General features: G+C 42.4%; 2 protein-coding genes across 3 annotated transcripts; both read left to right on the top strand.

Annotated features, from left to right (window-relative positions):
- Positions 1-323: 323 nt before the first annotated feature.
- Positions 324-20,083, top strand: fyna (FYN proto-oncogene, Src family tyrosine kinase a). Its single transcript, XM_058615930.1, has 12 exons — positions 324-502; positions 10,424-10,680; positions 12,996-13,092; positions 13,459-13,557; positions 13,794-13,897; positions 14,253-14,402; positions 14,499-14,663; positions 15,057-15,236; positions 15,573-15,649; positions 16,099-16,252; positions 17,658-17,789; positions 18,456-20,083. Exons 2-12 carry the CDS (start codon positions 10,434-10,436, stop codon positions 18,662-18,664), a joined length of 1,614 nt encoding a protein of 537 aa, XP_058471913.1. The 5' UTR covers positions 324-502; positions 10,424-10,433; the 3' UTR covers positions 18,665-20,083.
- A 285-nt stretch (positions 20,084-20,368) lies between these two features.
- LOC131445094 (E3 ubiquitin ligase TRAF3IP2-like) lies at positions 20,369-24,746 on the top strand. 2 transcript variants are annotated; one of them, XM_058615932.1, is made up of 10 exons: positions 20,369-20,519; positions 20,648-21,018; positions 21,157-21,284; positions 21,801-21,939; positions 22,127-22,317; positions 22,813-22,901; positions 22,984-23,049; positions 23,641-23,745; positions 24,296-24,370; positions 24,470-24,746. In XM_058615932.1, exons 2-10 carry the CDS (start codon positions 20,681-20,683, stop codon positions 24,638-24,640), a joined length of 1,302 nt encoding a protein of 433 aa, XP_058471915.1. In that variant the 5' UTR covers positions 20,369-20,519; positions 20,648-20,680; the 3' UTR covers positions 24,641-24,746. The 2 variants fall into 2 exon arrangements, with proteins under 2 accessions (XP_058471915.1, XP_058471914.1); XM_058615931.1 differs by lacking the exon at positions 20,369-20,519 and having other exon boundaries at positions 20,562-21,018.
- The last annotated feature ends 487 nt before the right edge of the window (positions 24,747-25,233 follow it).

A 25,233-nucleotide genomic window follows, 5' to 3' on the forward strand; every position in this document is an offset into this window, starting at 1 on the left:
CTCTATTTTAAATGTATTTTATGATGATATTATTATTATTGTTGTCATTTATTTCTTTTTTGTTTTCTAATCTGGGCATATTAGTTTGCAAGAACAATAGACTGTCTACCTCTCCCTGCATTGTACTAAATTTTCTTTGTCTTTTTTGTGTATTTTTTTTTTAAATCACGTTTAATTACTATAACTCACATTTGTTACAAACAAATTAAATGCACTTATACAAAAGATGTATGAAAGAAAGAAAGAAAGAAAGACTTTTGATGTGAAATTCTTGACCGGAAGTGCTTTGTGCCACGGTCGCGAGCTTGTCACGAGCCGCCGTCGTCATCATCTGTACGCACGGCGGCGACAGGACTTCTTGAATCGGCAGGGACGGGTCTCCCTCCGCTATTCCGCGTCAATGCGAAGGAAAAACACAGACAGAAAGTCAAACACATCGGCGGGTTCCACATCTACGCAACTCTCGCTGGAAACTCCGATGGATTAACGTGATTTTTCTGCGGTAAGTTGTTTTTTTCCCCCTCCCTAACCTTGTGTTGAATCTCAGTCGCTGCACCGCCTCGTCCCCCGCTTTCCGCTGCCAGATGAATTTCTCTCGGGAGAACAGAGCAGATAAATAACACAGGGAAATGTAGGGTGTTCACGCCTATGGTCTTTGTGGGGACCCGCTCGTGCAACGTCCTGTTTTGCCCGTGTCCCCAGAAGGTGGGCTTACACGGAATGGGTGTGTAATTGCGTGGATGGTGTGTTTTGCGGTGCTGTGATTGTGGAGTGGGGGCTTGTAGTGTTGCAGCAGCAGCAGCAGGGATGGACGCGCTGCAGAGCAGAGCTGACCACTGAAGCCATACACCACACACACACACACACACACAGGCCTGCAGCCAGTCGTCTATTGATTTATTCCCAAATAATCCACAAACTGCCACATACTCCGAGGAAATCACACTGTCACGCTGTGAAATATCAAATCAGATGAATGCTAATGTTATCTAATGTGTCTGGAGGAGCAGCCGTCATCCTCTACACAGATACACAGACACTGTGTGTTTTCTGGCATAAACACTGACCTTGTCAGGACCAGTAGTCCTCATGGAGACCATAATCTGGTCCTCATTAGGCAGAACCTAGTTTCAGAGGAAGTTTAGGGCTGAGATTTCAAATGTGGTTAGGTTAGGATTAGGTGGTAATGGTTAAGGTTAGAGAAAACCCTTTAGGCTGTCCTGATTAATGGAAGTCAATGCAGAAGAACAGCTACACAAACGTGTGTGGGCACTTGTATTTGTTGTCTCTTTAGGACCTTTTCTGGCATTAACACTGACCTTGTCAGGACCAGTAGTCCTCATGGAGACCATAATCTGGTCCTCATTAGGCAGAACCTAGTTTCAGAGGAAGTTTAGGGCTAAGATTTCAAATGTGGTTAGGTTAGGATTAGGTGGTAATGGTTAAGGATAGAGAAAACCCTTTAGGCTGTCCTGATTAATGGAAGTCAATGCAGAAGTACAGCTACACAAACGTGTGTGTGGACCAGTAGTCCTCACGGAGAGCAAAACCTGGTCCCAATAAGGCAGAGCCTCATTTGTGAGGAAGTATAGGGCTAAGGTTTCGATTGTGGGTAGGTTAGGATTAGAGTTAGGCATTAAGTGGTTGTGGTTAAGTTAAGAGAAAACCCTTTAGGTTGTCCCAATTAATGGAAGTCAATGCAGAAGAACAGCTACACAAACCTGTGTGTGTGTACTCACCTCTTTGTCACCTCCTTTTTCTGGTGTAAACACATTTTTATCCACACTTGTCCTTACTTGGATTAAAACCTTGACCTAATGAGACGGAAGCTAATTTCTGAGGCTCTGGTCAAGGTAAGGGTTAGTTTAGAGGTGAGGGTAAGGCATGTAGAGCTAATTAAGTTCTGGTTAAGGGAATAGAGAATGCTCTAATGTCTATTAATGTCCTCACAAGAATGAAAAGGCAAGTGTGTGTATGTATCTTAATTAGGCTGTGAGTATAAATTTAGTCTCAAGGCCATTGTTGTGACATGTTGACACTGTGAGGGTTTAAATGCACACTATGTGATTTCTGCTGCCAGGAGTCTCTCATTCAAAACAAAAACAAAAGAGCTAGTTGGATGACATCTACTGTAGATGAAGCGCGGTATTATGGGAATTTGTGTCTGCCTTGGTTCTCCTGCGCATGGATGGTTGACGTGGAGAGCTTCAGCGGAAGGGTGCACCGAAAATGGCAATGAGTGGTTGTGATCCACTGGTGGATGACGACAAAAACAGGGGACAACACACTGGCTAACTTGTAGTACTGAATATTGATGTCCTCAATGTGACGTTCCCTTGGAGGCTTTGCCCTGGAAGTGATAGCAGAGATGGTAAAGTGGATAGATATATGGATTTAAAGTGCTGGATATGTACTATATATATATATGTATATATATATATATATATATAGCACTGTTTTCTAAAAATGAATCGCTGTGCACACTTGTGTATGTGTATGTAGTCATTAACTGGGGATGGTTTAGGTTAGGGATATCACTTTGTTTAGGCTGTCCAAATGAATGGAAGTCTTTAAAATGCCTTAAAAGGATAGGTGTGCGGACCTGTGTGTGGGGGTATGTGTGTGTTCATGTGCTGATGAACTGATTAAATTTAGGGCTCATATTTCGATTGTGGTTAGAGTCAAGCATGGAGTGGTTATGGTCAAGGTTAGGGATCATTACTTTGTCTACGGAATTCAATGCCGTGTCCTAAGAAGAATAGCTGCACAAACCTGTGTGTGTGTGTGTGTGTGGCTGGGAGCTAACCTCAGCTCTGTACATGTGTTGTAGTTGTGTGTTGGTGTGTAAATACACGCACAAGCGGCACCCTGCAGCTCCGAGCACTCATGAATGACTGCACAATTGTTGTGCGTGATATTTATCAATTGTAAATGAAAGGACTCGCATATATATGTTTTATGGACCATGTACATTTACCTCCAGGCACTCGCACGTCCATACAGTAGAATCTACATGCACTGTGGTGGCACAGAAGCTGCCGCTTGTGAAGTCAGCACGACGGTTTTTCCATACACAGCATGTCAAAGGTGTGGGTTACACGTAAAGCTGAAGCTACAGTGAAATGTGCTGATATACAAGATTTCCAGAAGATCCTTTTTAAGTCATTTCTGAGGAGCAACTGTGAAGTATTTGATAGCTCCAGGTTCATAAATGCAATATGTGCTGCTTCTTTCTTTAACATTATCATAAACAGAATATATCTTTTGGTTTTGGACGTCAAACAAAACAAGACGCACAGTGGCAGCTTTGTTTCCTTTCTACCTTTTGTTTTTTAGACTTAAGCCCAAGTTGCTATTATCAGGTGTTTGTTTATTGTATAAAACAAGTGAAGTATTTTTGCCATCTATCTATGCCTGATTCATTTGTTATCTCTGCATTATTTATTGAGTAATTGATGAATATTGTGTTTCATAATTAACCTACAGTCTTGCACTCACTAAATTAAATAGATGCTTCTAGTGTAGTCATCTCCTCACTTTCAAGAGGCGTGACAAATGGACGTAGATTAAAATGCAGGACAGACTTGTGTGTTGTAGTTTTTTTTCCAGGAGTGATGGCTGTGTAGTAGGCTGTGGCTTCTCGCGACTTCTGCCCGAGGGAGCTCCACAGAGAAGGTCACTTACAATGGCAGCTGCTCTTTAGTGGCAGCCATGTTTGATGTATACAAACGCTGCTTGATGTCGCTTCTCTGTCGTCATCTTGTTAAGTTCGCCTCTAGTGCGCCCTGGGGGGAAAAAAGTCTTGGTGATCGTCCTTAGTCCAGCATCTCATTAAGTTCCACAAACTAACAAAAGACACTGAAAACATAACATGGTACAGTCCGGTACGGCAAAGCCCTCGATCGGGCTGAGAACAGTATGTTTACTTGGTAGGTGGGGTGTGCGCTGTGCCCGGTGTTGTTGTCAACAAACAACGACATTGAACGCCACACGACAGACAACAACGTAAAGGACATCCAGCGGCTTCTTTTTTTTCCAGCTTGATTTGTGGCTGTTTTGCCGTGTTTCCACCGGCTCTACGCTTAAGTTGTGTTTCCGCTAGCATAGTACCTGGTACCAGGTACTTTTTTTTAGTACCTGCTCTGGTGAGGTTCCACCTGAACAGTGCCGAACTGTAGATCAGTTAAAACTACTTAACCATCCTGAAAATGTGTGTTAGTCTCCAACAACTGCCAGGGAAATGTCTAAAATCGCAATATTTGACAGAGGAGCCTGATGTATGGAGGAAGTACTGAACCAGTTATTTTTAATTAACTGATTCTAGTGATTCGGTTACAGTGATGACTCCGCCGACATTGAGTAGGTACTTTGTTTGTAGTGGAGATGCAACCCAAATTGTGCCGTGCCGTGCCATGTCGTGCCGTGCCAAGGCGAGGCGGGACAAGCCTGGACCATAGTGGAAAACAAGACATCAAACTTTGTATGAGAACCGACTGTTGGCGTTGAAGAAACACCGGTCGCAATGGAGGGATGCTTTTCTGTCGCCCAATCAGCTGACTGTTGTGGTCAAGCTCCACCTGGACTGTACCATACCATTACACTGGTATTTCAAGGGGAGGGTGTGCGTTATTTTGGTACTATTCCTAATGGAAACACACAAAAAAAAGATGTACCATACCAAACCGTTCCACTCGGTGCAAACACACCTTAACTGCAGTAACTGCCGTAACTGCAGCCTTACACGTCGCTCTTACGGCCCATGCCTCAGTTTGCACTTTCTGTCATCCAAAATGTTGTTCACTTCGACCAGAAATCTTCCAACTCACATTTCTGTCGACCCACAGCATCAACATTTCCAGTGGATTCTTACACTGACCATTACCCTTCACTGGCACTGGACATGGAAAGACTCATTTAGGTTTGTCAGTGCAGACTGAGAAAAAAAACCCCAAATTAGGTTTCTCTTATTTGCGATTTTTATACCATTTAAACAATGTCCAAAGAGTAGGCACACATCTCAAGTTTACAATAGTCTCAGTGACTTAACAACATGTCTCAACTTACTTAACAGTGAACATTGTGGCACTGATGCCCAGTAAGGCTTAAACCCACACATACATACTGTATGACGCTCAGCTGTGGGTTTTATAACGAGCTGTGTTCATTCACTACTTGAACAACGCTTTGAAAGCCTCAACACTGCGTCTCATTGTGCAGATAATCTTTGCAGCCGAGTGAAATGTGGCCATTGTCTTGTTGTTGAGACGCTGAATGAACTCCGTTATTCAACACAAGCAAAATATTGTAACTATTCAGAGAACGACAGCCATAAGGAGGATTGCTGTCCGAGCTGCTCCAGTAAACACAGCGCTGACGTTTATATGAATCTAAACGGCAGACAATCGGGGAAGATCCTCGGTGGTTCGCGTCATTGATAATAGTTTTATTTCATAGTTGTGTTGGGTCATCGCGAGTACGGCTTCAGTGGGATGGCTGTGGGTTGGTTGACCTTGTATTGTGGCCTGTCAATGATCTGAGTGTTAAGGGACCCAACCACTTCAATTTAAACAGGCTGGCCTTGTCTTGAATCGCAAACGGAGTGATTTATGCGTTCCACAGGGTTGAATAATGAAGACAAAGACAGAAATAATAACCGGTTCTGTGTCTGAGTGTCCTGCTCCCACCCCTACCTTTCCCCAAGCACATCGGGGAACTACGGTGGCCCCTGCGTGACAGAAAAGGATGTAAATATCCGTTGCTCTTCCACTCTCTCTGCAATTTCATCTTCCTTTTCTGTTGGTCTATGCATCACGTTCACGTGAACAACACCGTTCGCTTGTATTGTTAGTTTCTGTGTCACGATGCGAGGCGCAAAAATTGATGCGAGACGCTTATGCAAACATACTTACAGGTCGTATTTAATACATTTCTGCTCGTAAACCCTCATAAATGTCACACTGGACCCTTAAGCACACTCTTCAAGAACGCAAATGATATGAGATCAGTTGGTTACCATTTAGTGTTAATGTTTAATATTGAACTGCACTTCGTTTCATTGTTCCGCGTTTTATTTTTAAAGTCATTTTTGAGAGTAAACTTAGCATTTTTGACTTTTAATATTATTATTTAAGATTACAGGACCCATCTTTGGAATACAGCGATTGACAGATGAATCGATAATAACATGTTATTTTTGAAAACATGTCATTTTTTAGTTGTTACTCAGTAGATATTGTATAAAATGTCCAATATTGGTGGATGGATTGGTGCTGGATTTCCGGTTGATAAATTAAATGGATTTTTCAAGCTCCACAGTCAATTTAAATCAGTGCTTTCAATTGAATTAATTCACACTTGTTATTATCTGTCGCACGACATCAGACTGCACATCATGTCCGTTTCCCAGGCCTCATTGACGGTCTCCTGGTTAATCCATCAGTGCCGCTGTGTGACCCTGACATGTCTGTCCTTTTAATTTAGTTAGTTAACTTGACTATAAATGGCTGAGTATCTAATTGTGGCTCCCAGCTCTGTGTGTGTGTGTTATTATAGATGATTAACACTCATGCACACACACACACACACACAGCATCAGTATAAAGGCCTTCATTTCACTAAATTAATTTCCAGTTGAGGCTGACAGTTGTGACTAATGGGTTAGCGCTGACTCTGTCCTGCTGCTTCTTTCTTTTAGATAGCACGGGCTTCTTCACTTCCTGGTGGGAATGGCCTCTGCTGCAGCTTTGGGAAATCAAATGCAGCACATTTGGCCCGACATCAAAGTCCAATTTCAGACACATCTTGAGCCAGTCAAGATGTGGAGTTTCAGGATGATGATGATGGCTGTGCTCATCGAGTCTGACCACACTTTCCCGTCATCTCTGCCTTGGGCTGTTCACACACACACAACTAGGGCTGAATGTTGATTCCAATTTTTATATATGGTATCAATAATTATCTGGATTTACCAGTTTTATTAAATGATTGGGGCTCGAACCTGTGTGTGGGGGTTCTCCGGCTTCCTCCCACGGTCCAAAAACATGCAATATGGGGATTAAGTAAATTGGACACTCTAAATTATGAGTTATGTTAGCTGAGATTGGCACAGCGCCCCCCTGTGACAGGATAAAGCAGTAGAAAATGGATGGATGGAAGGAATACCCAGCCCTAGTTAGTTTTGACACATCAAGTGGCTACTATGCATCTTCTTTCGTTTGGGTATGATGTTCAAAATGTCTCTAGCAGCCACGTCACTGTGCTGTAGTTGTGCCACAGGTTTGCAAGGATTAGAAGACTCAGACCCACATCTCTGTGTCTAAAATGATGAAATGCAGGGAAACTCTGTCTCGACATTTTTACACGATCCCTAGAGTTTGTGTAAGTGTAATTTAATCCCAGAAGACAAGTCTGATCTGAAAGCCAGTGACAAATGCTGATGAATTTCTTGTTGCGTTGCATAGTATTGGAGATGTTTCTTTTCTCTCAAATTCTCTTGCACCTTTGCAGCAATTTGAAAAATATGTAGATATCAAAGAGAAACCATTTATATAAAAACAATAACAAGGTTATAGGCTGAATTCTGTGGTTTCCTCGTCCATTTTACATGAAAAACAGGTCGATTTTTATAATCCCCACAGAATTAAGACATCATTTGGTGGCAGTTAGAGAGAAATTCTACAATGAACAAAATCCACTTAATATTTGTAAGTTTAGTCCATATTTATACATGTGTATGTTTTGTTTAACCTTCCATTGTCAATACTGTTTATCGTGTAAGGTCTGCGGTGGGAGCTGGAGCCAATTTGATTAACTGTTTAATCAATAAATGATCTATAATGTGTCAGGTGTAATTCCAGATTCCATAGTGATGCCTTTAATATATGACAGAAACAGCCATGTATCAAAATTGTGATTTGCATATTTTTCTTTTTTGTGTATGTTTAAAGTGGTCACAAAAAGATGGTAGATGTAAATATAAAAGTCATTTCTTTTAGAGAAGCTTCGCTCTTCCTGCTCCAGGTTGTGGTCTCAGCTTTTGTTGAGGCTTTTACTGTAATGGTGCCACTGGGCTTTTTTCTCCTTCTAGGTATTTTATGGTATTTATTGGCGGAATTGAATCACAGAGGTCGGTCCTCCGCTGTGGATCTCATCTTAGTTAGTTTGGTGTGGATTAAATAATGTATTGGGCTGCTGAATATGCTGTGCATATTTGATTTTTCACATTGCCTCCTATGGACATGTACAGAATATCAAATATATGGTACATTACAGGACAGACATGTTAATAATCAGTCTATAAATAATGATTGCACTTGTGTCAGATAATAAATATTTTCTCATCCAGAGTGAACTGTGTTTTTAAACCTTTTTATGAATGGAAAAAGACTAAAACAGTAAAAATCCATCTGACGTCCCGCTGTTGTTTTTGAAGAAAATTCTTTGAGGGTAGGGTCTTGGGCTAATCCCAGCAGTGGGTCCATCACAGGGCCACCAGACAGAACCCACAAGGACCACGTGTTTTCTTCCTAGATATTTTTTCCTGCCTTATATTTTCTGTCGTCTGACAAGAACTGGACATACGACGCGAGTGCTGACCAAGAGCAGTGGTGCAGTTCCTAAAAATGGCCTAATTGGGTTTTTGTGTCCTGTAGCAATGGTGCCGTGTGCAACGGGCGACACATCTGTTTACACTTGTTTCTGATGTTAGCGTTTCTTGCTTGTAAACGTAATAGAGGCCTGAAGGAATTCGGTTTACTGTGTCGTTTGCCTTTGATCGTTTGGCTCCTTCGAGACCTGTCTCCGACTAAGAGGACATTTCAAAGGCATGGTTGGCACATAATGACTTTGTCTCCTTCAAGGTTACCTGTAAATGGTCAATTCACATTTTAAGTGAATGGCGTTAGGGCTTAAAATGTTTAAGTCATCATTCAGTCCATTACTTTATTTATTAGAGAAAAGAAACACCCTGTACAGACCCACATCTAAGCAACTTCTATCTTCTGGTAAAGATACCATTTTTGATTGGTTTAATAGATTGACTGATCTGTGAACAGTTGTTTCAGCCCTTAATCAAATGAATTGAAACTCTGAATATCTTCTCGTCTCACTGGCACACTCATTATCATAACAAGATCAATCTTGTTACATGAATGTCCCTCGACAGCAAAGAGGCACCACCTGTGGGTCAAGAAAACTGTACAGTGATAATGAATTAAACCCAGCCTTTTAGCTGGTTTAATAGCGCTACAATCCTCCCATCCGCCGCAGCGCTGGTGTTTTTCGCCCCCAAGCACCGTTTCTGTCAACAAGTTTCCAATTAGAATTTCTGAAGACAGCTGTCTGTTAATGCTGCTGATGAAAGGTGATGGCGTCGTCGGGGGCCTCTCTCCTCAGTCCTGCTCCACGCCAGCTCCTTCCAGGACTCAAAGGGAGAACAGTGAGCCAAAAATATACACGAGTTTAACTTTGAAGACATTAAGGCTCTTCTTAATTGGCAGAGCAGAGTCATCACACAAACTGGTTTAACGTCGCTTTAGTGAGGCTAAATGCTCCATTAGTCCTCTGCATGAGAGTCTGTGTAAAGGCAGAGAAGCATTTCTGTGCATTTTGACTGAATCTATAGACGAGTGGGTGGCTCCTTTTTTTTAATAAGCAACCAAAAATAAAGTGCCTGCCTCTTGTAAATGCAATAGCTGGGTGTACAGTGTGGTTATGCAGGGAGATGGAAAAGTAAAGTAAAGTTAATTATTTCAGTGCAAGCTTCATATTCTTCGGGCTGGGTGTCGCACCTTAAAAGCTTTTTTCATCAACTGAACATCCTCTGTATCACCTGGTATTGAAAAAGTGTTTTAAATCCATATCAAATCTCTGTACTCCCATTTTGAAGCCCCTTAAATCGTGGTTTGACCGGCGCCGTGTTGACCTTTTTACGACGAGAAGTTCAGAGGTGTCGCCTGCAGTCAGACTCTCACTGGTGTCCACACATGTGCACCATACTTAATCATCTATTTTCCTCCAAATGGCCGCGTCATTTACAAAAGTGACACCATCCAGCCCTGAAACTGGCAATTGAGACCATTAACACCTCAGAGAAAAATGTCCACTGATGTTATAAATCAACTTCTGGGGCTTCTTTATGCGATCAGCTCGGTCGCCGCCTTCACTCTGCACATTATCTCACAGCATCCATCACCGTGTACACATATTAGTCAGTGGTTACATTAGCTTTACTCTGCACCTTTGTCACATTATGTCCTCTGATTAATTAGTGATGGGGGTTTGAAGTATCGTGTCTAATTTCAGTCTGGAAACTGTGACATAATGGAAGATTGAATCATCATTTTCCCAATGGAAATGGCTTTTGGAGCTATGACTTTACTTGGGTGCTAATTCCATCTCTGTGTTCCCTCTCTCCACCCCGCAGAGAGTAGAGAATGGGCTGTGTCCAATGTAAGGATAAAGAAGCAGCAAAACTCACCGATGACAGGGAGACGAGCCTCTCGCACAACTCGGGATACCGCTATGGGTCCGACCCCACACCGCAGCACTACCCCAGCTTCGGTGTCACCACCATCCCCAACTACAACAACTTCCACAGCGGCGCCACACAGGGGGTGACCGTCTTCGGAGGAGTCCACACATCCTCGCAGTCTGGGACGCTTCGGTCACGGGGAGGAACAGGTGAGGTCGAGATCTGTTTTCCCGTCTGAGCCTTGGCACGGAAGCAGAGGAGTGTGTGTGTGTCCACTCCTCCAAGACAAGGTGACACTGTAACGGCATAATATGTAGCTGTCGTTAAATAGGGTCAATTTAGACACACGGCAGTAAAAGAGGAGTAAAACTTCAGATATGTTGCACAGTTGGAAACATCTCTGGGCCACTCACTGTCTGGCTCTTCTCCAACATCCTATAAACGGCTAATGCCAAGTGAATCTGTTGACTAACCAGTGTCTGTGTTTGTCTGCTGGAGAGTTTTCACGTTAAATATAAATGTGTTTGAGACATTGGATGATATTAAATTCACCCCTTAAAAACTGAAATGATCACCTTGCGATACCTGACTCGTTTGTGCAGACGTGCTGTGATGAAATACATTTTTTTTTTTTGCACAAGATAAAATGTCCACTGGCTTCGAGTCAGGGGAAAGCACAGCGTCCTACAGTGTGAGGCACATCTGTCAACCAGAACGTTCAGACATTGTGGTGATTTGTGCCAAAAAAAACAAACTGTTTCTGATATTTAAGTTACTTACTTAAGATTTCATAGATGCATAAGATGCATAAATGAACAGTATCTCTGGTGCTGACTATGTTGAGCCTCTTCCTGTTCTGTAGCGCAGATAAACACTGAGTCAGCACCATCAGTGTGTAGGAATACAAAATGACTCCAGTCGGGCAGCAAAAGGCAACGTGGAGATTAAAAAGGCTCCTCAGATAAAAGTTAACTGTGGCAGAATTTGAGCCGAGACCTGATCCGACCCTTCTGTGAGGACGACAGCAGGTCTGCCTGAGAGACAGAGTGCACTTATCATCATCATCATCATCGTCCTAAAGCAGGATTCCATGGTCATTGCTGGGCACCATGAAATGTGCTGGGCTCACTTTTTTAGGGTTTGTATACAAAACAAAGAGAACTATATCCTGTAAGTGCACTAATTAATCTGAGGCACCTTATTATTATTATTATTATATATATATTATTATATTTTAGAGAAGTATGAACTTTGATTTGGCTCTATGCCTTTGCTCTGTTAATGTCTCCACTGACTCTCATGCTAAAGACAGTTGAGCATCAAAAACGTCTGTTTTACTCACTGAAAACAGATGCCAATGTGCATAAAAACCAAAGGACATTTAAGTTTGACCAAAAGATGCTAAAACATTGATAGAATGTGAGTGTTTTGCAGCTTCAAAGGCCTGAAAACATAATGACCACCACATTCTCAAGGCCATAAACATTATTACAAATTGAGATAATAGCTTCTATATTGGAAAAACATCATTTTGAAGTAAATCAGAATCAGGAATTCTTTATTAATCCCAAGGAGAAAAGCCTTGGGGAAGTTCCCATGAGTAAACTGTTGTGGCTATAAAACTGTAACTTTATTTTCAAATGGATGAGTCAGTTTTGTATTTGTCAGCTGCTGCTGGGTACAAATGTTTGCTTAAAAATGACGTTTGTCTGCATCATAGAGCAAATTTTGCTGTTCATTTTTGGCTGTTTTCACCAGATTGCAGGAAAAGCAGCTGCCATAACAACTCAAGTAACCATGGCAACTCAAACTGTCTAAGAAATAAGTTAGACTTTAAAAATTAGTCTCCTATGTAAGGGTTTACAAACTCAAATGTTTACTCGGGATTGTGAAAAAACTTTCCCTCCACCCCAAATTTTCACCCAAAGAAGTACCTTCTCGGGATTAGGGACTTTTCAGATTACCAGATTACTATTTAGAGGGGCGGGGCTGTGTGCTGAAGAACGCTAATTGGCTGACTGGTGGAAAACATTTTGCAGCTGTGTAACTCAGTTGCGTCTCCGACCCATGTTTTGATTTTGTCAGGCACATTTCATGACGCCGTCGTGCTTGTTTGGCCTTCAACTTCTTCTTACTGCCACCTACAGGACTGGAGATGTAGTGTAGTTTCTTATTCCACTCCCCCGTATGTCTTTAGCCTGATTTGACACAGAATTCTTTTCCAAGAGTAAATAAGAGTTCCTGGAAATGTTGGAAAAGGGCAGGAAACATTTGGTTGACTGAATGATGATGATCTAATGTCTTAACTTAATTTTATACATTAAAGTACATACATGGAAAGCATTAACATCATAAGGCTTTACATTTTCTAAAATAACGCAGCAGAATGGATGGAAGTCATTCTTATTGCCCATGTGTTGGACAGATGATCAATCCCAACTCCAAAGCCATCATGAAAATCCCATTTGTATACTTCCTGTCCGCTGGCTCTAACCACAACATGTAACTCTTTGTTTTCCTGCAGGAGTGACTCTGTTTGTGGCTCTTTACGACTACGAAGCCAGGACTGAGGATGACCTCAGCTTCAGAAAGGGAGAACGCTTCCAGATCCTCAACAGCACGTAAGTGTGAAGGTATCTGCGCGACACCGTGAGTGGGTGTCGCTCAGGGTTTTTCCTCCCCCAGTTCTTTTTCATCTGTCCCGAATTTCTGAGCGCTGCGCATGAAAGGGAAGTGGCGTTTCATCACAGGCACAGATGAGAGGAAATGAGTCTGTGATCCGCTCTCGGCTCGACCCTAAGGTTCATTTGTCACATTTTCAGTAAGGGCCTTTCCACCGTGAGCATATGGGATGTGTCTTATTAAAGGTTTCATTTCGAAATAATTACAGGATACAGCCAGTCGATCTGAATGTTTAGTCATGCATAAAATCTTGATTTTCTCTATTTATTCCGTCTCTCTCTCTCTCTTTCTTTCTCTCTGTCCAGTGAGGGCGACTGGTGGGAGGCTCGTTCTCTCACTACAGGTGGAACCGGTTACATTCCCAGCAATTACGTAGCTCCAGTGGACTCGATCCAAGCTGAGGAGTGAGTAAAACTCTTCTATATGTGAGCTCGTGGTCGCACGCGGCCTCAGAGACATGGTGTCTTCACCGGCAGAGATTATTGTGTCATAAATATTTGAGAGCTCCTCTCGCTGCCCTTGGTTAAACGGAGCGCGGCGGCACGTACAGCAAGAGGGCCCATTTATGTTTTGTGTTTTTCGAGCAAAAAAACAAATATTATGCATCATAGTTTGACTCCCATGTTTTGTTCCTGTACAGCTGGTATTTTGGTAAATTGGGTCGAAAGGATGCAGAGAGGCAGCTGCTCTCCAACGGCAACGCCAGGGGCACTTTCCTCATCCGTGAGAGTGAAACAACCAAAGGTATCCTGACTTTGCTTGCGTGTTACGCGCCGACGCGTTTGAATGTTTTAACACTTTATACACACGTGTGAACAAACGCGCGTTAGTGTGTGTTTTATTTATAAGAAATCGTCATATGTATAGTGCGGCTTTAAAATTCAACCCAGTGTCGCGTCATTACCTTTTCCTGTTGCCCCATATTCATTGCCCTGAATCTTTTGCACATGTTGCTATTTATATAAACTCATTAAAAAACTATGACACACAGCCCATATTCTGGATTATCTTTTTTAATCTAAATCGACGTGGTTTAGTGTTATTAGATGTTTTTATTTCGATGAAATGTTTTTTAAACATTGCATCGTCTCTGTTTTAGGGGCCTACTCCCTCTCCATCCAGGACTGGGATGACATCAAGGGCGACCACGTCAAACACTATAAGATTCGTAAGCTGGACAGCGGAGGCTACTACATCACCACCAGAGCCCAGTTTGAGACGCTGCAGCAGCTCGTACAGCACTACTCTGGTGAGCTGGTTATGATAAGACACATACATCTCCATGAACATCCACTGTGTCTCTGCTCATTGACTGAACGCTTCTGTAATGTTTCGGTGCTTCCAGCTCGGGCTGCGGGGCTTTGCTGCCGTCTGATTGTGCCGTGCCACAAGGGCATGCCTCGTTTGACTGACCTGTCCGTCAAAACCAAAGACGTGTGGGAGATCCCGCGAGAGTCTCTGCAGCTCATCAAACGTCTGGGAAACGGCCAGTTTGGAGAAGTCTGGATGGGTGTGTACTGTTTTATGTTTTTTTTGTGTCAATCTCTTTTGGCACAAGTGAAGAACTGGACAGCTGTGAGCGGAGCTGGGAAACATTCTGTATGTGTTGGATCATTTAGAGCGAACACTCAGCGGATGTTACCCACAGGGTGTGCAGTGATTGCATTTTAGATTTTTTGGATTCGCTTTTGCTGGATTTGACTCTTGTGTGATGATGTCCGTGTCCATTTTGATTTGGATCAGGGTTTTCTCCAGTTTCCATGATTTCTGATTGGATCCAGGATTAGATTTTGGCCTTTAGATGAGTTTAAACTTTGTATTTATGTAAAATGAAGTTATAAATGATACAAACATGGATTATGTTAAGGATGAACTAACTCTTTCTGTTTTTTTCCCCCGTCAGGCACGTGGAACGGCACCACCAAGGTGGCAGTGAAGACTCTGAAGCCGGGCACCATGTCGCCCGAGTCCTTCCTGGAGGAGGCTCAGATCATGAAGAAGCTCCGACACGACAAACTGGTGCAGCTCTACGCCGTGGTGTCTGAGGAACCCATCTATATCGTCACCGAGTACATGAGCAAAGGTACGTCGTCACGTGTGTGCAGTGCATCATTTAAACATCTGCATGGACATGACATTACGTGGCCTACTTTACAGCACGGTGCTCAGTCTTTCGTCCGCGTGACAGTCCTTGTGGTTCTACTGGGCGGATTTTGTTTAGAAAGAAACGTGAGATGAGGTCTTTTTGGTTACCACAGTAACGACTAACAAGTAAAAGCCTGAGCCATGTGTAACTTGTGGCAGGCATCCCAGAATTAATGTCGCATTATCTCCAACATGTTGCTTCACTGTTTATTCAAATCCGAGCAGAAACAGCATCTGTGTCTTCTCTTCTTCTGCTTTTGTTTTTTTTTTTTAGGGAGTTTGCTGGATTTCCTCAAAGACGGGGAAGGACGAGGTCTCAAGCTGCCGAATCTGGTGGACATGGCAGCTCAGGTACGACGCAATAACACCGATCAGAAATCTTAATGCCGCGGACGGACAGATGTGGAGGAGGTTTTCTTCCCTTTGTCTGAGAGCATCATTTTCTTTAATCGTCTCCAGCTGTTGACAGTGACTTTCATTAGGCGGCTCCTCACGTTTAAGCAGACTGTAAACGTTTGTTGTTTACCAGTCTGGGTGGTGTGTTATTGCCTGAAGACCAAAAGGACGGCACATTTTCAAGGAATAGTGGTTCAGTATTATGACTGAATCTCTGCGGTTTGTGAGTCACTGTTTCCTGTTGGTTTTTTTTTAAGTTACTGTCTCTGACGCTCTAGTTCGTTTTCTGCAAGGACATTTTTCTACGCAGAGACAAGGAATGTAAATCCATGTGAAAACATTTCCTGTGAGTCATGTGAAAGTGTCCAGTGCTGAAACTATTTATTTCTTATTTTCTTTCGTAGGTGGCTGCAGGCATGGCGTACATTGAGAGGATGAACTACATCCACAGAGACCTGCGCTCCGCGAACATCTTGGTTGGAGACGGTCTGGTGTGTAAGATCGCCGACTTCGGTTTGGCCAGGCTCATCGAGGACAACGAATACACTGCAAGACAAGGTAGGCTCTGAAACTCTGAAACTCTGAAACGTGAGTGAGGTCAAACCAATGTTGAAGAAGAGCTTTAGTTTAAGGAAATAACCCCTGTTCTCTGAAACACGAGCGAGGGAGTGTTGAAACATGTGGGAAGAGAACAGTTGGTCAGTGTTTTCTGGTCACGAGGAGCCAGTGAGTGGCCAGTGATCACAATATTCCAGAATTACGTCGCAATAATGGTTTTTGTTACAATATTTCATAGACTGTCAAAATAAAAGTGGCTGTTTTGGAAATGGAATGATAAATAAATGTATTTGTGATTTAATGTCATTGTCTCGCAACTAAAGGTGTCAATTTATGGAATAATTTCAATGAAATGAAATCACGTGGAGCAATAATCCCATTTATTTAAACAAAGACAGGATGTAAATATGATGATGTAGACATGAGCGTCAGATAAATTGTTTGTTCCTGTTTGGATGCATGTGTTATTTTCCTAAATTTAACATGACGTATTCATATAAAATAAAACAGTTTATGATATAAATATCAAAAAACAAAGTGGGGTAGGCCTTGAAATAGGTTCTTACTTCTGCCTGCTCCATTATCGACCCCATGAATTTACATCCAATGTTTTATATGTACAATCTTCTCTATTTGTCTTTCCTTCTTTTTTTGCACGTCGTCTTTTTATTATCATGTTTGAAATAAGATAAATAAATGAATCATATAGAGTGTTGCAGTGTTTTTGGCAGCAGAAGTTACACACTGGAGCTTTAACTGGTGTTTGGCCTTGAACTCTTGAGATGTTTCTGTAGTTTTCTCTCTCGGTTCCTCCGGCCACAGCGTCTCCTAAAAACCTCGCCGTCAGGGGAAAAAGTTGTCGGGCTGGCAGATAACTTCTAACTCCGTTAAGTCACTTCCAACACATACACACACATCATGCCCACACACTCAAGTACAGTTGAGCAGGAATGTGTCCTGGTGACACCAGTGGAAAACAGAAGTCCATGCAGCAGAATATCACAATACCACACAAGGGCACTTGGAGGATTTAAAGCAGAGCTTGTGTTATAATATGAATCTTAACTTTTATACACAGACATCTATCTGTCACTGTGTATCTTGCTGGAAAGGAAGTGTCACTCGGGCTGAGTCATTCAAGAAATCCTTCTCCTGAGTCTGTGTTGGCAGACGTGAGCGTCAGGAGGGACGTCTTCCAGATTCTGTTAGTCACTCCGTCAACACGTTGAGTCACTCGTTTGTGAGCGTCTAAATGTGGACAAATGGAGATGGAGCTGGAGAGAGAGAGATAACGGAATCGCTTCTCATGTCGCCGCACTAATGAAATTGCAAATAAAGGGATAAATCCCGACAGAGAACACCGAACCTACTCACTCTAAGGTCGCTGCTTCTGAATTCCCTTTAGGTGCTAAGTTTCCCATAAAGTGGACCGCTCCTGAGGCCGCTCTGTACGGGAAGTTCACCATCAAGTCGGACGTGTGGTCGTTCGGTATCCTGCTCACAGAGCTGGTGACCAAGGGCAGAGTGCCCTATCCAGGTGAGTGCTCGGCTCAGTGGATTATGTATGTCTGGTGAAGTCGGTGTGTGTGTGTGTGTGCAAGTGGTTGAGTCCTCTGGGACCGTAGCTCTGCTTCTGTGCGCTAAAAAAAGAGCAGCGCGTTGTATAATTCACAATACAAGGTGCAATATGTAGCCGCTAACTTATGTCTCCAAAGTGTGCTGCAGTCTGAGGCCACTACTGGACTTTTTTTTTATTTTCCTAAAGCTATGAGCGCACTGTATAATTATTCATCACTTTATTGGAACACATCCAGAAAGACATGTATGTCTTTTTAAAAGAACACATTTTTCGGAATATAAACAGTGTCTTCAGTGTGACTCTTGGACAACAGCACGACTCTGACTCTCTTCAAACCGGGGGCGGAACCATAATTAATGTTCGTGGTGAAACCTGTTTTTTGTGAAAAATATCCGCTGTGGGGAAAAAAAGTTTTATCCAAAACACGCATGTTGTTTGAATTACACACTAATACATAAGACCAACGTTCAGTTATTATCATTCCAATGCACATGAATGAGTCAGTTTTTACATACAAAGACTTTGCGTTGGTGTTTTTGGGGCAGAATAAATGATTTTCCACAGCATTTTTTTTTTTTTGCTTTTCCATTAGCAATAGTTAGAGTCCTGTGTTTCTCTGTACAGGCATGAACAACCGCGAGGTACTGGAACAGGTGGAGCGAGGGTACCGGATGCCGTGCCCGCAGGACTGCCCCCCGTCCCTGCACGAGCTCATGGTGCAGTGCTGGAAGAAGGACCCCGAGGAGAGGCCAACCTTTGAGTACCTGCAGGCCTTTTTGGAGGACTACTTCACTGCCACTGAGCCCCAGTACCAGCCAGGGGATAATCTCTGAGCTCCAGTGAACCTCATCTCATGTCATTTCACTGGCTTTCCACCAGAGGGAGCCAGACTCCACATCTTTCCTCTCTCTCTCTCTCTTTCTCGCTCTCTCTCTCTCTCTTTTCTCTTATCCTGTGACTCTAATGGTCTCAAAAGCTCATCGACTGACTTCTTGACTCCCACTTACCATACACGCACTTACACACACACACACACACACACACACAGGGATGGACGGCTGCTGAGTCAGAAAACAGACTCTCAAACCGGTGGATGTGTTTGAGGTGAGAGGAGGAGACTGACACGTCGTAAATGACTGCCATGGATGAAGTTGTGTAACTTGTATGTAGTGTAAATATGAAATGCTTGTTTACTTATCTCTTGTTTGTTTCATTTTATATTACTTTTGATATTTTCGGGAGTATGTGGATTAAGGTTTTTTTGTTTTTTTTTGTTGTTGTTGTTTTTTTTTTTAACCCGAGGTTAAAGTTATTACAGATTAACGGCTCGTAGAGAAAACGTGTGAGGCTCACAGTTGGTAACAAATCATGACTAAACACTAATTGTAGGAATGCTCATAGTTAGACGCGGTGGACGGGGATATCGCAGACATTTGTCCGCGAGTCCGCTGACCCTTTTTTACGAGGTGAATATGAAGAATCTCCTCTTCTCAAGGAATTTAGATGTACTATGACACCTGTTCTTGCCTTTTCATGTTTAGTAATATCTCTTATAATGTAAGGGAATGCCTTCATGCTTTCTACACACTAACTTAGAGCTTCATGGACTCAAACTTGTATTGCATCTGCACTGATATTAAGTGCAATCATCACATCAGAGCTTCAGTCTATTCTTTTTTTCTTCTTTTTTTTAAATTGGCTTAAAGTAACCTTTCATTTAGCGTACTCTACGGGAGGTAATTTCCTCCCCAGTTGCACCCATTGTTTGGCTTATTATACTGATGGAGTCTTTTTAAATGTGTGATTTATTATTGTGTGGCAGCAGGCTGTGTAAGAATCCTCTCCCTTCAGCGGTCCAACAAACTGCCACTTACAAAACGGAGAAAGAAGGACGCGCACCCGTGTTTGTCTCTCCATAATAACATGTTGTTCATGAGACCAAAAATGTTTATTTTCCTCTTTAACGTCTGAACGATTTCATAACTGTGTGTCTTCAAGTTCTCTTCCTGCCTGAAAAGGACCATTCCAGAACTAAACGCCATCCATGTGTGTGTGTGTATTTATGTTGCTTCTCGTGAGTGGAAAAGTGAACAAAATCGAGGTTTTGCATCACGTATTTACCCCCAATTCGGTAGGACACAAAATGACCTTTGGCCTTTTGCATTATTTATTGTCTCTGTCTCTTCTTGTACACTTCTGCTTTTCAAATAAACAATCTTGCCATCATCCGCCTGTGATATAGCAACAATCGACACACGGTCTCACGACTGCTCATTTGAGAACATTCAGCAGCATATGTTTGTTTAATGGTTTCATTCTTTCATTGTGGCGTAAATGACTGTGGTGTCTGTGAGAGTGCTTGTGGTTTTTTTTTGGCTTTTCCTTCAGTCTGAACTTGACACAAACAACATGGTGGAACTGTGAGTAAATGCAGGTGCCTGAGACCCAGTTGCAGACTATAAACGTCACACTTTTCTGCTCATGTAGTTTAACCTCCTCATATCCTACTTTGATATTTGTTTTATGTCCTTAATTTGAATTTAACTTTCCTGGCTGAGCAGGCACAGGCACCGCATTCTTGCGCCTGATTGGTTACAGCTTCAGTGTTTGGAAATTTGCATATAGCAGGCTTTTGCACACACACAAGCCCTGCACTGACAGGTGTGTAAAGAATCCAGCAGAGAACAGGTAGGAGATTGTTTCCCTCTCTCTCTCTCGCTCTCTTTCTCTCTCTCTTCATGTGGATCTTAAATAGCCTGTTTTGTATTTTGTATGATATTTTTCATGTTCCCTCTGCTTCTGTTTGTCTCCCACAGGACTGCCGGGTACACAGGAGTGCCCCGGTTAAAATGGCAAAATCTGAAAAAGAACAAGTCTTTTCCAGTACACGTGAATGTGAAACTTCCCGTCAGCTTTGGGGCCCTGAAGTCACCGCAAACCAGATCTTTTATGCCAAACCACATAATGACAAAGTCACACCGAGCTGTTGCACAGATGTCGAATATCTCTGCCAGAGGCAACACAGAGGTGGACAAGCGAGGGCGGGCTGGCCGACCCGAGAGCTGCTGCACCGAACACAACCAGAGGATTTCCATCACCACAGAGACCTGAGAGGAGGATGCAGCTGCTGGGACTGTGGACTCAACCAGTGTGGAAGAGCAGAGCCTGCAAACAGAGACACAACTGGGTAACTGAGGAGAAAACTGTCATATATCTTTGTTTAACCAAAAAAAAAAAAAAATATATATATATATATATATATATATATATACTCTGTATAATCTGGATTTGCCTCAAGAATAAAAATACTATTTTTGGCACTCAGAGAGGAGTATGAATACAGTGCTCATCTTCAGAGTGATGAAGAGCTTGAGCCTCCACTGCCGCTGAGATCTGACGATGAATGGCAACATCACAGTCTTCGTCCTCACCACTATGTGCACAGTAACTATGGTAAGATGCCACATTTTTTATTTTATTGTAACAGTCATGGTGATTTTGACTTTGAAAATCACCATCACTTTATGTAAATATTTCAAAAACGGCAAACGAAACAAGGAAAAACATACAAATCTGCATTAGGCCTGACAGTTTCGAAACTTTCCACCACAAGTGTCCTCCTGTCTCCGAGGACAAAAGAGTCCCAAAATAGCACAGGGAGCAGAGGAGACGACATGAAGAAAGAAACAGTTCGAACAAAATAATGAAATAAATTCATTAGATCGAGCAGAAAACAGATTTCAAAATAATGTCAATTTTCATCGATGCCACTGTATAATAAATGTAATATAATCCTGGCAAAGCAGTAATTTGCCTCACAGCTATTAGATATGAATAGAACAATTGGAAATAGACATAGTTTTCTGTCATTGGATTCTGAAATGTTTTTTTTTGTCAGACTTTTTGTTTTAAAAAGTGATTCTGCACAGACAACCAACCAGGCACGAAATATTGGATCTGTATTTACAGGCCTACATATGGATGTCAGGTGTCAGTCTGCAGGAGCAGGACATTACAACCCCGGCCTGGTCAACAGATACTGGTCTCAGCCTCAGCCTCAGCCTCATCAGAGCGTGAACAGAAGAGCCTGCGATGATGACCAAACGTGGTAAATGTTGTTTCAGGTGCACTGAAACATAATCCATTAGTACACACATTCCTCAAATTCCCTGCAAGATGAATTGTCTTAAAAAAATGCAGCCTCCTCTCATTTGAATATTAGCCTCAGTCCTGTCACATCTGCAGACTTCAACAGAACAACCTTTGCTTCTTGTCCTGTCTTGCTGCTGCATCAGGTTTCACGGCGGCTGCGTGAGTGACAGCACGGCTCAGGCAAACGTCTCTGTGAACGTGCCTCACTTGTCCTTCCCCCCCGTGGAAGGCGTCTCACAGTTGGGTGTGATGAGCCTGAGCTCAGGGGGAGCCGTGGCAGCTGTTCCACGCTCACATGGGTCGAGGAGAAGTGTCGATCTGCCCGATGAATGCCGTGAGTCGGTTCATTCCTCAACTGTAATGCCGTCAAGGTGAATCCTGTGGCTGCTCCTGTGAAGGATTTAGCAGCATCTGTTGGTGAAGTTGCACGTTGCAGCTGAATATCTCTTCCCCCTAAAAACAACAGTTTAGATCATTGAATTCCAAGTTTCACATTCCATTTGTGCCAAATCAAAATTCTTTCACCTAAATCTTACACAATGGTCCTTTAAGTTAGTACAGGAATTAAAAAAAAAAGTTCAAATTAGTTTGGAAACAGAGCTACAGTCCACTGCTTTACACAAAAACAACATGAAGTAGGGCATGAAGGGCGTGTCATTGATTTTATGTGACTTTATGAACTTGCCAATCCTGTTCAGTAAAATAAGCCAAAAACTACAGACCTCAGGTGTCACGTCTGTTTGTTTTTTTAAGAAAAATTGGATTGTGTATTTTTAGAGCTGCACCAACTTAAAATAATAATGCCTCTACGATCTCTTTCGTTTGTCAGGAAACGTCTTTATCACTTACTCGTCGGACGTGTGCTCGGAGATTCTGCCTTTCGTCGACTTCCTCACAGAACAGGGTTTTCGTCCGGCTGTAAGATTCAACCGTCTCTTTACCCAGAGCAATAACATTTAGACTCAGTGGTTCTCCTAAAGCTCTGACTTCATTTTCACAGATTGACATATTTGGAGACTCTATTGGACGCATGGACATCAAGTGGAAGGACAGTCACTTAACTGATGTGAGTGAAAAACATGTTTCTGTACTGTTTCTTATTTTGTTTCTGTGAAAGCTTTGGATTGTTTTCATAATTTTGTACTTAAAATGACTTTGGTGGAAGTTGAACTCACTTTTTTATAATATTCCTTATGTAAAAGTCAGTGTCTAAAGTCATATTCTGAAATAAAATGTACTTAAGTCTTAGAAGTCAAAGTATTAAGCCTTTTCAACTGGAAGGTTGTGGGTTCAATTCCTTCCTCTGCTCGTCTATATGTGTCCATGAGCAAAGACACTTAACCCCATGTTGCAGCGTGTGAATGGGTGAAAACTGTAGTGTAAAGCAGCTCATCAAGACTAGGAAAGCTCTAAATAAAATACAGACCATAATACAAACTCTTCTTCTTCTGATTTTATTTGGTAGTAACGAGTAACAAAGGCAGTTAGAGGAAATGTAGTGGAGTAAAAGTAAAAGCTGCTAAAAATATAAATAACAAAGTAAAGTACAGATATGTGAATTTTGTACTTAAGTACAGTAACAGAGTATTTGCACTTTGTTACATTAAAACACCATATATTACAGTATCTTTTCAGACTGTGTGTATTTTCCAAACAGCCATCCAACTTAATAATCATCGCCATCAGTCCGAAGTATAAAGCGGACATCGAAGGACTGGAAGTGGACAGCCATGGTCTGCACACTAAATATATTCACTTCATGGTAAGACTTTATGTAAAGTGTAAGATATTACATTACGAAGTTTAAACATACAGTACATACAGAGGGTACAAGAACACCTGAGCAAAACATTCAAATGATGTTTAAAATTGGATTGAATTTGTGAAATTTGGCAAATTTGGCTCGTTTTTATGAACACAAAGAAAAGAAAAACTGCCTATTTTTGTGACTTCAGCACAATTATTGCTGCTTTATACTAAAAATGACTACTACAAATGTGATATAAAATGAATCATAACTTTGACTCAACAACACATAAGAAGACGCATTAAAAAAAAAAAGCATTTTTAAAGCCTGAATATGTGACCTACAAACACACAAACCCAGGATGACCATATAAGGAGTTGTGTATCATTCTAATGGCAATTTACCATGGGTGGGCCTTAATCCGTGCTGCATGATCACTAAGGGTTAAAGAAGCGAATAATCTGTTCAGTTTAACATGTTTCCTTAATCTCTGATGACATATCGTCGTCATATTCATATTCATCACTTTATCCGATGCAGCTCATTTCAAATCTAACTCCATCAGATGCAGAATGAATTCATCCAGCAGGGCAGCCTGAATTTCAGATTCATACCAGTTCTCTTCCTCAACGCTTCCCAGGTCAGACAATCACACACACACACACACACACACACACACACATCCCTGCCGAAACTCTTCTGAAATGAATGAATGAATGTGTCATGTGCACTTTTACAGAAGCATGTCCCGAGCTGGCTCCAGAACACGCACGTGTACCGCTGGCCGCACAACGCCGAGGATCTGTTACTGCGGCTGCTGAGAGAGGAGCGATACGCTCCTCCTCTTGTGCCGAAGGAGCCGCCTCTGAGCATCAGGCCTGTGACCCCGAGTGCTGCAGCGACGCGGTGATCGTGCGTTCACGCGTGTTTTCGAATACGTGCAGCTTACCAGTGAAGTCGTATCTGATTGTCGTTGTGCGTGTGTTTAAATGGCTCAATAAAGATGAAAGATTCTCCCTCTGTGTGCTTTTACACCCGATTAAAGCTGTAGTGTGTGACTTTTACATGTCAAGTTCACACAGGGATGATTTTCATGATTATCAAGCAGCTGAGCAGGATGTAAAAGATTCCTAACTTTTAATCATGCTCAGGTAATTATAGGGTAACGTGTCTGGTGAGTGTGAGTCATCATTTAAGCGAAATGTGAGAAGATAAGGAGAAAGTTATGGATGACGACAAAGGCCATAAATGTTGTAATCCTTAAATGAAGGATTGTTGTTTTCCGTTCCTTGTTTTTTGGCGCCTGCTGTGAGAACAGTATCGTGCATCACCAGTAGAGGCGCTCAATTCGGCCACCTGATCCCCCCCCCCACCGACACACACACACACACACACACGCCCCTCCAACCACCAAAAAAGGCCGGAGTGGCCGGTGTGTGCTGAGCTTAAGCTAAGAATAACCTTCCTTCTGGGGGGTAATGTTACCTCCGAGCCTCTCTATGT

The sequence above is a fragment of the Solea solea genome, chromosome 18 (genome assembly GCF_958295425.1).
Source record: "Solea solea chromosome 18, fSolSol10.1, whole genome shotgun sequence".
NCBI lineage: Eukaryota > Metazoa > Chordata > Actinopteri > Pleuronectiformes > Soleidae > Solea > Solea solea.

Bases quoted from the DNA above. Each gene is read 5' to 3' on its own strand.
- fyna (XM_058615930.1), top strand. From the start codon at position 10,434: ATGGGCTGTGTCCAATGTAAGGATAAAGAAGCAGCAAAACTCACCGAT. The intron at 13,093-13,458 runs GTAAGTGTGAAG...CTCTCTGTCCAG, and splicing joins TTCCAGATCCTCAACAGCAC to TGAGGGCGACTGGTGGGAGG. The intron at 15,237-15,572 runs GTACGTCGTCAC...TTTTTTTTTTAG, and splicing joins CACCGAGTACATGAGCAAAG to GGAGTTTGCTGGATTTCCTC.
- LOC131445094 (XM_058615931.1), top strand. From the start codon at position 20,570: ATGTGGATCTTAAATAGCCTGTTTTGTATTTTGTATGATATTTTTCAT. The intron at 22,318-22,812 runs GTGAGTCGGTTC...TTCGTTTGTCAG, and splicing joins CGATCTGCCCGATGAATGCC to GAAACGTCTTTATCACTTAC. The intron at 23,050-23,640 runs GTGAGTGAAAAA...TTTTCCAAACAG, and splicing joins AGGACAGTCACTTAACTGAT to CCATCCAACTTAATAATCAT.